This window comes from Ostrinia nubilalis, chromosome 9 (genome assembly GCF_963855985.1).
Source record: "Ostrinia nubilalis chromosome 9, ilOstNubi1.1, whole genome shotgun sequence".
Lineage (NCBI taxonomy): Eukaryota > Metazoa > Arthropoda > Insecta > Lepidoptera > Crambidae > Ostrinia > Ostrinia nubilalis.
Window position 1 is genome coordinate 15,619,914 of NC_087096.1, and position 12,923 is coordinate 15,632,836.

Sequence of the window (12,923 nt, forward strand, 5' to 3'; positions counted from 1 at the left end):
ATGATATCGTTTTGGTACTGGTTAGTTGTATCACAGAATAATAATAAGTACTACGTACAGAAGGTTTACTTCGCGAAGGTATTTAAAAAATGTATGCTCAATGACATTAACAATATGGTGTAATTTAGCTTGTCTCAAGAGTCAAGCATCATTTTGCTGACAAACGTCAGTGATCGGTACTGCGCCGAAGCCATAGGGCTGACTTCGGTAAAATGATGTATGACGTGAGGTGCCAAACTGCAGAAAATGGCGGAGGAAATATTAACCACTTAATTTACCTCTCAGTGTCTTCAGGCAACTTAAAAAAGTACATTCTGTCATTTTATTATTATTTAGGCAGTTAAATACTGCACAGTATTTAGTACACCATTTTCTTTATTTTTTTCCATCATACACAAGAATACGCGTGTGTGAGTAAATGCTCGCTCGTATGTGAGGCCTTGTCAAATAGTAATCCTGTAGGGTGCCATCTTGCTTGTTTTGTTTTCGATGTAAACTCGCGGAGATGAACAGGCCTGGTTGTATCTTAGAGCTAGGTATGTTCCCACAGATCACAGAAACTAAAGGGAGATGTGAAAAGGGGGCGTGGCCGGTGTCGCAGCAATATGCCCAAAAACAGAACGCATTGCTCGTGATAGCAATGATGACAGCAGCGACGTCATAATGTAAACAGTTTACATTGCTTGTGTAGTACTAAAGATTATTCGAACGTGGAGTACTGATACCGCTGTGGATAATGAGCACATATTTTGATTACTTTGTGAGCGTGAATTTCTAATGCGACGCTGAGTTTCGAACTCAGCGCATTTTTTGGCATCTCTCTATATCCCTACGACGGTTTGTTAAGTCTGACGATTTATAAGAAGAAGAAGTGTTTACAGTATTTTTATAAATGATTACCGAGTTTGAAAATGAGTTTTTCAAATAAATAGTTTATGGTATCATTGCAGACTACAGGCTTTTAGTCGGCCGATAGTTGGGCCCGATTCTAAATTGTATGAAGAATTGGCCGATCAAATGTGCTCAGTTTGATACGTCCATACTGATTAACAGCCTGAAATACCAAACTTTGCTTAGTATATTATATGATAGGACTTAGACCATCTTATGTTTACCAAAAACTAATAATATGTTTTATCTTTTTTTTTCTTGAATTTATACTATCATGTCTTGAAGTTCCCGTACTTTCTATAGTTATATCACTAGTTGGTAAGATGTTAATCAAAGCCGAATAGGGTCAAATAAATAAATCCTTTTACCCACCGATCGGTTGACCGATTAACTCTTTTGACGTTTCCTTATAAAGACCTTATCTTTTATTTACCTTGTTTATTTACTCGGACCTGCCTATACAAAAGTTGAAAGAAACCTGAGTATTATGTTCTTCAATATTTTATTTTATATTTCGAAATAAATATGACCAAGAATATATTATTTACGTATTTTAAGGTTTGTGAGGGATCAACATCAGATTAACAAAACCTTTATGATAAGGTTATTTAAACATGTTATTTTTGCTACTTTTTAACAAATAATAAAATCTGTGTTTGGTTAAAACATTAAACTTCAATCAAATAACCAAATAGGCTTCTTATTTATAGAACCGACGAATTAAGAGCACTTGACAGGACAGGTAAGCAAATTATTTATTATTTAGGAAGAAAAAAAGTTTAAAAAATTATTTGAGCCAGCAATTCGTAGAATTTTTGCTTAATTTCTCTTGACCGAAAAAGCCTTAAGCGGTAAATTCACATCATATTTCTTAGAATTCAATGTTGTTTTACTCCGGAATATTCACGACTTTTCGGGTTTTTAAACATTATTTTTTATCATGTGTAAAGAAAATTGGGTCATGTACAGAAACATGAATTAATCTGAAATACTGTTGCAAAAACAATTATTTTACCGACTTGTTACTTACTGAAATGAGCTCAGCGCTGTAAGTTCCTGTTAGCTCCGAAATCAAAGTTAAAAGTAAAATTGGTTTCCGCGAAAAAATTTTAATTTATATCGAACACAAAATACCAATTCTATTTATTTACATTTGACCGATTTTTTGCGAAGCCTCGACTTTACAATACAACTAATAGCTATGCCTACGTAAAAATATATTTTATTGGTAATCCATGTCCAAACAGTTGGTTGGCTGGTCAATTTGTATTTATATCTTGCTAAGTATACCTACTATTTTCACCTAGACTCACGTGTAATTTGGTTATGTGTAACAACTGAAAGTCTAATTTATAAAGAAAATTTTTAATTTACAGTATTTTTGAACCTTAAATGACCACAAATGGGGTCTCTACCCTGTAATATTTTTATTCCTATACGATATCCCTCATTAATAAAAAAAATTGACTGAGCAGTCTACGCTTTGTGTTCAGAGCTAATTGATTAATCAAGGAGTATAAATCCTGATCTATGATAGTACAAGCGTAAAGTACTAGAATATGCCTTTTTCTCCGATCTTTTTACTGGACAGGTTGCGGTTCCAGTTGTTGCAACCGCGATAGAAAAAGATCGGTTGGTAAAAGGAACATACTCGTAGTATGATCCGTAGGAACATCGGATGTAGTTACGAGGTTCCGTAACGTTCTTACGAAACCTGTGTAAAGAATGGAACCTTATCATGGGTACAAAGGAACCAGCTACCCCTTTTATGTGGTATTATGCAAGAGGTAGAGCGGTGCATACTTTGCGTTGCATATTAAATTGCGGAAAATTGGTTGTAAAAGAGATAATGCGAACATGATCTGATGGAAGCCGAAGATGTGCTCTAAAATTAAAAGTTGGGTATCAGTTTCATTTCGAGGTAGACGAGGTAAGTACCTAAAATAATTATATCACAGATATTTATCAATTCAGCTGATTGTCATGCCTAAGAACTACCAATAAGAATTTGAAACTCACGTTCTTCTACTCAATCTTAAATGAAATGCACGTCCTATTGCTTATATTACTTAATTTTAACACTATGTTTTGGTGAAAAAAGTATACTATCCTCTGTGGTTACGGATTCCGGGTGAAAATCGTTTTCACCTTCGACATTATCATCAATTTCTATCAAATGAGATGTAAATAAAGAGCTTTCTCGTTTGTAATTAAAAAAAACTCACAATTTGCGTTAAATGTTGTTTCTGCAATTAACAATGCTATTAGTACAACTAAATGCATAATTCATATTGCTTTACGTTAATTAACCAATCCACATTATTGTAATTAGCGTCGCATGGTTGTTAGCTTTAGAATGACAGCTGTCAATCCTTCATTTAGATGTCAAAACAGAATCATGCGCGCACCCTTTACGGTGAATGGACACTATTATTTAAAAATAATCAATGAAAGGTGACAACAGTGCTTTAGTGCATTAATTTCGCCTTATGTACGTGTACAAGTTTATTTAGCATTAAAGTTTTAAATAAATAAACAGTCCAACAATAGAGGTGTCGGACTGGCCGACTCGAGATCAGAGGAACGCTAGTTTAGACCCCGCCGCAATGGGACTATTAATAATAAATAATAAATCCTTTATTCAACCAAGATTAAAACTAAGTATTGTTGAATTATTGTGGTCAACCCACTCGTCACACAAGTATTTATGGGTGTCAAATTTACCACGAGGGGTTAACGAAACTATTAGTAATTTGTGCAACACGAATTACTTTTTTTATTTAAAAAAAAAAACCGGACGCTTATGAGTGTGTAAGTTATTCTGTGGTAGGTATAATTTAACTGACCTAGGTTATTTATTATATCGCAACGTAAACAAGTCTTATCCAGACGACTCTGTTATTGTTATAGAGGTTGCGGGTTCGATCCTTGCACTGTCTTATCAAAAAAATTATGCATTTGTTTTGGTGTGAATGTGTAAGTAATTAATCAACAGTAGTCTAAACAAAAAAGAAATAAACATAATTATTTATCACCATTTTCAGAAACTGTTACACAAACAAGCGAAAACTGTACTACTACTATTTATCTATCCTACTTACCTACATTATTGTTCTATTATTTATAATATTACAAAGCTGAAGAGTTTGTTTGTTTGGTTAAACGCGCTTATCTCTGGAACTACTGGTCCAATGAACAATTATTTTTGTGTTGGATAGCCCATTTATCGAAGGCTTTAGGCTATATAACATCACTCTACAGCCAATAGAATCGGAGCAGTAAGAAAAATGTTGCAAAAACGGGAAATATTATTCCAACTATTTTCACGCGTACGAAGTCGCGGTAACAACTAGTTGTAGACATTTTAAAGTTGTCAGTTTTGAATGATTTTGGATACTGGAGAAACTTTTCATCCCGTCGCCTACAGCCGGGGGCCGTTTCATACGAACAAATACAAATTCAAATAGGCTTTTGCTTGAAAGTGTATAAAAGGGACATTGTACAATAGCCGGCTTTTGTACGCAGAACCAACCGACCAGCATTATAAACTTGTTTATGTGCTATATTGTTAATAACTAAATATCCAACAAAATGACAACGTAACAAATAAGCAAAGCAGGTATTTTTTTACCATAGATTGTCGATAAATAAACACACGATAAATATTCAAACAGGTGAAAAGTTATCTACTATTTTACTCCCCAAGCTTTCTCAAAAGGGTTTTTTAAGACATTTTTACTGACTAAATTAAAATTTTATTTATCGCGAAAGTGTAAAAAAACAAACTAAGGTACACCGTTTTTGCTCTCGCTCTCATTAAATGGTATTTTTTTGGGATAGAACGAGACGACATGACCGGCAATGGGCAGTTAACACTGTTGCCGATAGTACATTATATTTGTTGACAAACTGGATTAATTTTACACTTCGGCTTCACACGGTTGCATTGGAATTTTTCGGTTTTTCTTTTCTTTAATATACATATTTTATACATTTAAACCTTTCTCTTGAATCACTCTATCTATTAATTAAAAAGCCGCATCAAAATCCGTTGCGTAAAAGATAAGTATACATAGGGACAGACACATGAAACCGACTTTGGTTTATTAAATGTAGTGATCGTGATAGTGAAGCTGCGATAGCAAAATGTACTTTTCTCACTGAACAAACCATAAATTCTCACATAAATGTACACTGTTGTGTAGAACATAGTTAAAAGTACACAATTATAATTAAACCGACTTTGTTTTATAAAATGTAGATCGTGATAGTGAAGCTGCGATACCAAAATGTACTTTTCTTACTGAACAAACGATAAATTCTCACATAAATGTACACTGGAAAACATAACTAAAAGTACGCAATATAATTACACGGCCAGCAATGTAGCCATACTGCACGAGGGTCAGTCCTTTATAATAGCTGTAATAATTTATGGTGTGAGGGGCGTAAGTTATTGTCGTTTGATAACGCGAAATATGGCGTTGGAAACTGTATGTAGTAAAAAAGGATTAAAGAAAACTTTGATGATTTAGAATAACTACGTACTTGTATTTTTGAAATCAATACAACGCCTAATTCCTAGTCTAAAAGACTAGTGCCCGTTTTCACCATCAATTCCTAATTTTATGTGACCCCTATGTAAACAAAAATCCTGTTATGTGTTACCATAGGGGTCACTTAAAAAATAGGGATTGATGGTAAAAACGGGCATTAGGCAGCGACTTATTGACTTCAGATGTCAGAATTGTATTGATTTAAAATAAGCTACAAGGCATTATTAGTTACCTAAGCGTACCGTAGTAAAACTAGCTTTTACAGACGGAAGAAAATATAAATAGAGAAACACCGGGTCTCAACGCGACATTGAATGGAAAGAAATTGATTCAGATACCTTTATGTACTAGTTCTGTCCTCTATTCTTTAGATCTGGTCAAATTGTGAAGCAAGATGCCATCTGTCATTTGTTTTATAATTATTTTCACAATTAATAGATAATACGTTTGATTGGCAAGATACATTTTCAAGTAAGTATTACAAGAAAATTTTGAAGCTCTTAAAACTGAAACTGAACTTCAAAGTATAGGAATTCCAAAGATGTCAAAAAAATCCTCAGATAAAAAGTATGAATAATTGTTCTCATAAATAAAAGACGGTTTTTCGGCATCCGATTACACCTAATCCCAAGGCTCTTGCAAGCCAGTGGTTCGGCGAAAAATTATTAGTCATGCAATAAAAAGACAACGCGTTTACCCAAGTTTTAGGGAGGAATTGGGGCAAAACAACAAACGATCTGAAAATTTCGGGGCCCATCTGCTGAAGCAGCCGATTATTGGATTGGGCAGTAATCGCGGGTATAAAAAGAACAATAATTGGGGAGGGAGTGACCTCACCGTGGCCCACTTGTTAATCAATTGACGGGTTTTTTCCTCGTTCTTTGTCACTCCTGCTGTGTTCCAGTTCATTTACTCAAGTTTCTGTTGGTATACAGAAGGGAATTCGCTTGGAGTTTTTGACAAAAATTATTGGCAATTTTGTTAAATTGTTTACGCCTAAAGGCTTTTCCTAGTAACATCGTCAGCGTAAATGTACTTCAAGTTATTGCGGTGAACTCACTCACCAATTAAACTTGTTTACCTAATTTAGCTTACCACGAGAGGTTCACGGGATGATTGGTAGTTCGTATTTACAAATTGCTAATATTCTTTAAAAAAAACTTTTACTTATTGAATAAGACACCAAAACCATGATAGACCGAAATCTACGCAAGCAAAACCACGGTTAAAGGCTGGTTAACAAAGGTTGTCTATCTAGTGACCTCTGCACTATAAACTATTATTAAAGCCAGGTGATTACACCACAAGAAGTCAAGCAACGTTGCACAACACCTGACATTCCTCCAACATGTTTAAACATTTGTCCTTTGTCAATGAGGTTCTAATGCCCGTTTTCACCATCAATTCCTAATTTGTAAGTGACCCCTATGAAAACAAAATGCCTGCTATGTGTTGCCATAGGGGTCACTTAAAAATTAGGGATTGATGGTGAAAACGGGCATAAGAATCCTAATTAGATCCGTCAATTAAGAAACCTTAAACCGTAAGTTGACTTCCAGGAAATTTTCTTCTAATCCAATAAGCAATTTTTTGAAAGTTGTATGTATTAATTTTATTCGCTGTTGTAATTAATGTTTAATTATGTATTACGTAATTGTTGCCATATTAAGTAATCCGTGCCCTATATTTTGAGAAAAATTAAAATTAGTTACCATTTTAATTAAAACAATTTCTACCATGAAAAGAAAAACAGACACACTAGTTGGCAATGGCAGTGCAATGTACATATTGACGTATAAAACTAACAATAAGATGAAAGCAAAAAGTTATTCTCTTTCAATAGTGCAAAGTTTTGTTTCCTTCGAAAGTTAAGGAAATTGTTTTGTTTTAGTTTCGTGATTTCGCCGGTATTGTGTCGAAGTGAGTCCCAGTTTCTTTTACATAAAAATATCTTCTTCGTTCGCTATTGTTCTATAATTCAATAGCAATAAATATTATATGTAGTTTATGGGACTCGAAAGTTTGTGAAGATATGGAAGTTGGTTACTTCTGCACTGAACGGATTTTGATGAAACTTTTAATTAAAACGTAACAGCAAATTACCCAGTTCGTTAGGCTACTTTTATCTAAATCCACATGGAATTACCCGAAGATTAAATATAGTAGAGTCCATTTATCTGGAAAATATAACGACCTTAATACTAGAAAATCTTATGCGATTCTAATTTGAGAACAACATGGTAGGTATCTTCATCTAATTATAATTATCTTTAAGTACTAGTTTAAGATTGGGGAAGGCCTTTGTCCAGCAGTGGACGTCTTTCGGCTGAAACGAACGAATGAACTAGTTTAAGCATTTGGGGAGGCCTATGTTCAGCAGTGGACGTCCTATGGCTAATGATGATGATGATGATGACTAGTTTGAGGCTAATTCGTCTTTGAAGTATGCATATGGCTTATAATGATAAACCCTACCAGAGGCGTAGCTGCCGTATCAGCCGTATAAATGATACAGGGCCCCCGCGTTATGCCCCTGGCCGGATGACCCATTAGACAGAGTAAGCTTGTCTAGGGGCCCTAGGTTTTTTAGAACTGAGGTTAAAGAGGGTCCCGTCCAATACCAATTTCAAATTGCCTTTTTAAAGATATCATTTCTGAGATAAAAGGGACCCCAACAAATTTTGATACGGGACCCAAAGACACTCTACGGCACTGAAACCTACACAATACAAAGTCAAGCAGCGTCTTCACAAGCTCAGTAGATAACAAATAAATTTGTCTAACTATTGCTCTGGTCTAAAGCCAACCTGCTGAAAATTGGCGTCGTGGCATGACTCTATCATAATGAATAAAATGGAAGGGAATAGAATTGCACAACTATTGCATTTAAATGTTTGGGTTAATAGACAATTATTATTTGTGTATGCTAAATAAAAGGATACTATTCTAAACTACCTATCTAAAACGCTCTCTAGCAAGATGAAACAACGAGGTCGGTGGTTGGTAGCAGTTAGCAGAAAACAACCGTTGATCTGAGGATCTATGATCAGCAATTGAAAGATGCTTCAAAAGGATGGTGATATTAGGCGCTCTGAAAACCTGAAAATCTATTTAGCTAATTTTCATTACTATTCCAAATAATTTATGTTTATATTTTCAATCTAAAATTAGCATGGAATAAACGTATCCTTTATTACGTAGTTAGTTGTTATGTGGTGCATTAAATGCAATCAATAAATAAAGATAATTTGGATGTGACGAATTTTCTATTGTGCATCAATTCTAAATTAAACAATTAACCGAAGATATAAAATAAATTAAAGAAAAAGATTATTTATTTTCAATTATTCCATAAAACTCCTTTTCATTCTCCCACTGTGTTATAAAATTCTAACCCGATTTTTTTCTACTAATCACACGATTTCTCCATAATTCAAAACGTACTAACTAATGCTTTCATAGTTATAATACAATTTAGTTTAACGCAATATAATTTCGTAGTCATCTCTATAAGTACTCTTGCTACAAAACAGCTAGTAGCACTACCATTGACGTATCACCAGATTGAATGGCCGAAATTGTTCAAAAATTATTTTAGAAAACCGTAGTATCAAAACTTCGTAGCACTGCTACAATCCTTAGCGCCATAAAATGCACTTTTTTGCAAGATTCTAAAATTTCACATAATCTAAAATTAAAAAGACTCACCAACAAAAAGTCCGAACACGAGTAGCACGGTCATTTTGCCGCAACTAAGTATTAGTCACACAATCACTTATCATTGCACAGCACACTGCACACACATCAAAAGTTTCGAGTTGCGCGGGCGAGTGCGGTCGGAGCGTTTCGACCAACCGATCGGCGCAGCAGCCTCCAGCCGACTGCGGTAGCACAGCTTCAGAATCCCCTCCCCTCCCCCCACATCCTTATCTCGATCCCGTAATTAGATAAATGTCATTTCTGTTGTCTGACTTTTTTTTCTTCGCGAATTCCTCGTGTAATAGACTCGTAGCAGTTTGAGATGCTCATTTGCGTAAGTGTGTGTACGCAAACATGTGTGCGGCGTATTGTTCGTGCTTTATGGCATTTTCTCTGCGATGTTTGCCACCCTATTTAGATTTTTATGGGGAGGAAATATGGGCGCGCGAGAATTGCATAATTTTACGTTTCAGTGCCGAATGTGTATGTAAAGTGGTGAGTAAATTATCTTGTAAGCATTGTCTGGGAATGTTTTAATAAAACGGTTTATACTAAATAGGAAATAATTTTCTTTTTAAGGCGTGGGTAACTGAAAAACATCGGAATAAGCAATCTTATATGTTAGATAAGTGCCTATTGATAGCATTTCCGCAATTTTCATAAACAATATCTTGATTAAGAATCTTCTTACAAAGGAATGTATACTTTAGATCGCAGAAATTACGATGTGAAAAATTATTTAAACGAATAAAAAGAGAAGTAAGTATGGAAATTAGTAAATTTTATGTATGAATGTAAAGTATAGAAAAACAGACCCTCAAAATCAAAGTCTGTCTATGCAAATATTAATTTCTAAGCTCTGGAATGAATATTGAAAAATCAATCTTTGTTTTTTATCACGTAAAATTTTTTGACTCTTAAATACTACGCAAAGTAAACACTTTCATATTTTCTCAAGAGTTTCAATTAGTGTAAGCTATGAAATTAATTTCATATCGTCGTTTTTGCGCAACAGTTTCTTACAGAAGAAACGCAAAGCTTTCTTCAAAGAGCTTTTATAAAGTACAATTTAATATTTGCTTAGATTAATAAAACCTAGATGGATAGTCTTCATACAAACGCTTCGTCAAGAGTGAGGCAAAAATCTTATGTCATTAGTGTCAATTTTGTTGGGGAGTGTAGACAGTGAAGGCGATTTTCCCGAAAGTAGGGAAATTTTTAATACGTTTTTAATTATTTTATAACTAACAAAAACAAAACGCATCATGTACTTACTTATTTATTGAATTCAAAGTACCTACATAATTACAATAAGATAAATCGACTGAAAAGTCTCGATTTCATAAAAAAGGAAGTGTATTTGTACGGCGAACAATTGGGAAATAAAGGAGAACAACCATTTTGGGCCCAAGTTTGTACAGAGTTGTACATTGGTAGGTTTTTGATATTATATTACGCATACATTAGGGAGTATTTTACGGTAAAAATGATAATTTTAACTGATGTCGTAAGTCGTATACAATAATAAAAACGAATTAATGATTTAATCTAAGATAACGTAAAATGGTACGTTAAAAGTCAATCGATTAAAGACTCAATACACTATAGTGTCCCACCAAACTCATTGACAGGGGGGCGCCACCATCGTTCAACTATATAGTTTCTAACATGGCAAAAATCGGAACCAGCGATCCGGTATTGACGGTGGCGCCCCCTGTCAATGTCACGGGTGGGACAATTCAGTGTATTTGATCTTTAAGAAGGTTTGTACTGACAGATGACAAAACTAAAATGATTGAATGAATTATTGAATGAAAATAATTCGTTTTGTCATCTGTCAATGCAGCAATGTCACTTGCGAATCACAGATGAGACCACAGATTATAGAGTATGTCTAAAGGATCTAAAGGATGAGACTGTTGCGAATGCTTGTTGAATTGAATTAAAACGAATTAAAAGAAGAAGAAGAAATAAAACTATCGATTAATAACATTTTATGCTATTTCTAACGGATTCTGCTTGCGATTTGGGTAACTGACGACTGGATTTTGTATAAAAGTAACATTTTTTCTAGTTTTTTCTAATTTAGTTTTCTCGAGAATGACATTAGTTAGCAACCTCAAATAAACACAATAATAAACTAGTTTATGAAGGCATAAAAACGACATAAAATTTGTAGCTGTACAAATAACTTAGTACTGGGCCCAACGCTTCATAGAAAGTGGTTGTTCTCCTTTCTTGTTACTGGTATCATTCCCGTATTTAATTTTTGAAAGCCAAATTCAAGCAAAATACGCGTCGAATCGTAGTACTTACTTATGAAATGTAACACTGGTCACTTTCTTTAGTTTTTCTGATGTATTTAGACACCCTTTCACAGCACAAACCGTCTTAATTAATTAAAAGTCGTCGGACGTGTTTACCAATTTTTCACTTTGACAGTTCATGTGACGTTTACGAGTAAGCCATTCTGGCTTACTAAAATCTGCCTCACCTTTCGTGCACTGACTATCTATCTAGGTTTTATTAATCTAAGAATATTTGTATTATTTTTCTTATATGTATATTCATCATCATCATTTCAGCTATAGGACGTCCACTGCTGAACATAGGCCTCCCCCAATGACTTCCATATCGCACGGTTGGTAGCGGCCTGCATCCAGCGCCTTCCTGCTACCTTTATCAGGTCGTCGGTTCACCTTGTGGTTGGACGTCCAACGCCGCGTTTTCCGGTACGCGGCCTCCATTCCAGAACCTTGCTGCCCCATCGGCGTCAATTCTGCTTTATATTATCATAGCTGTATTATTCTGGGATGAAAAAAATACCTAAAACTTGACTTTCATGAAATTGGGTGTCACGCACGACCCCAAGTGGTCTAAGACTTATTACATATTCTGTTACAGTTTTCTTTTTTACAAGATTTCTTTGTGGTCCTTAAAACAAAACGTAGAGGTACATGTACTCGAAGGTTAAAAAAACTGTAGCAGAAAGCTGTTACTGTCACATAAATCAGATAGGTACCTATTGTTTAATTGTGAAAAATAAATCTAACGTTATCAGTATCGTTAAAGTCAATATAGTCAATGAGCTGCTGTTAGGGTGACATTGACGTAAGTAATGTCAATGTCAGCCTAGACAAGTCAGAATAGACGAACGCGCGCGGGCATTTAAGCTAAGTATGAATTGTATTGAAAATGAGGCAATACAACTGTGGAAGTTAAGTATCCAGTATTTTATTTATGAGAATAGATCTACCAGCCTCTAATAGTAAGTAAATGTACTCGTAGGAATCAAAAAACTGAAGTTAAAAGCTGTTACTGACACACAAACCAGATACCTCTTCAATATTTTTATTTAAAACGAACATTACATAATTTTCTGAAATATGCTTCTTCGAATCAAACATACTAAATCACAAACGTGCGGCAACCCTGACCACTGTTGTCCCAATCGATGAAACTTCAACTCAAACCAAAAGTTATGCGTAACCGAATGTATGTTCACAAATGTCCTCATAACACACCCTAACTGTTTTTTTATGATAATCCCGGCGGGAACCGGGATAATTCTTCATTTATCGCGCCAAATCGGGAATTGTCCGGGGAAAGCTTGTAAATCATAGTATTATGTCCACAATTCCTTTTATTACGATCCTCGTGTAGTTTTATTGTGGCTATTTCGAGTTTTCTTACTTTTTAGCCAAGTGAAGTTGTAGGTACAATACAGAGGTATAAAATGGTCGGTAGAGTCGTTTAAACAGTTTTTTTTTCTTAATT

At 34.7% G+C, this 12,923-nt stretch overlaps 1 protein-coding gene across 2 annotated transcripts in view; it reads right to left on the reverse strand.

Moving 5' to 3' along the window:
• Window positions 1-9,293, reverse strand: part of LOC135074727 (uncharacterized) — a 34,976-nt gene extending 25,683 nt beyond the window's left edge. For both annotated transcript variants that reach the window (XM_063969099.1, XM_063969098.1), the window contains exon 1: window positions 9,156-9,293. In XM_063969099.1, the coding sequence (XP_063825169.1) occupies window positions 9,156-9,189 (34 nt within the window). In that variant the 5' untranslated portion in view covers window positions 9,190-9,293. The remainder of the gene's footprint in view (window positions 1-9,155) is intronic.
• Between the last annotated feature and the right edge of the window lie 3,630 nt (window positions 9,294-12,923).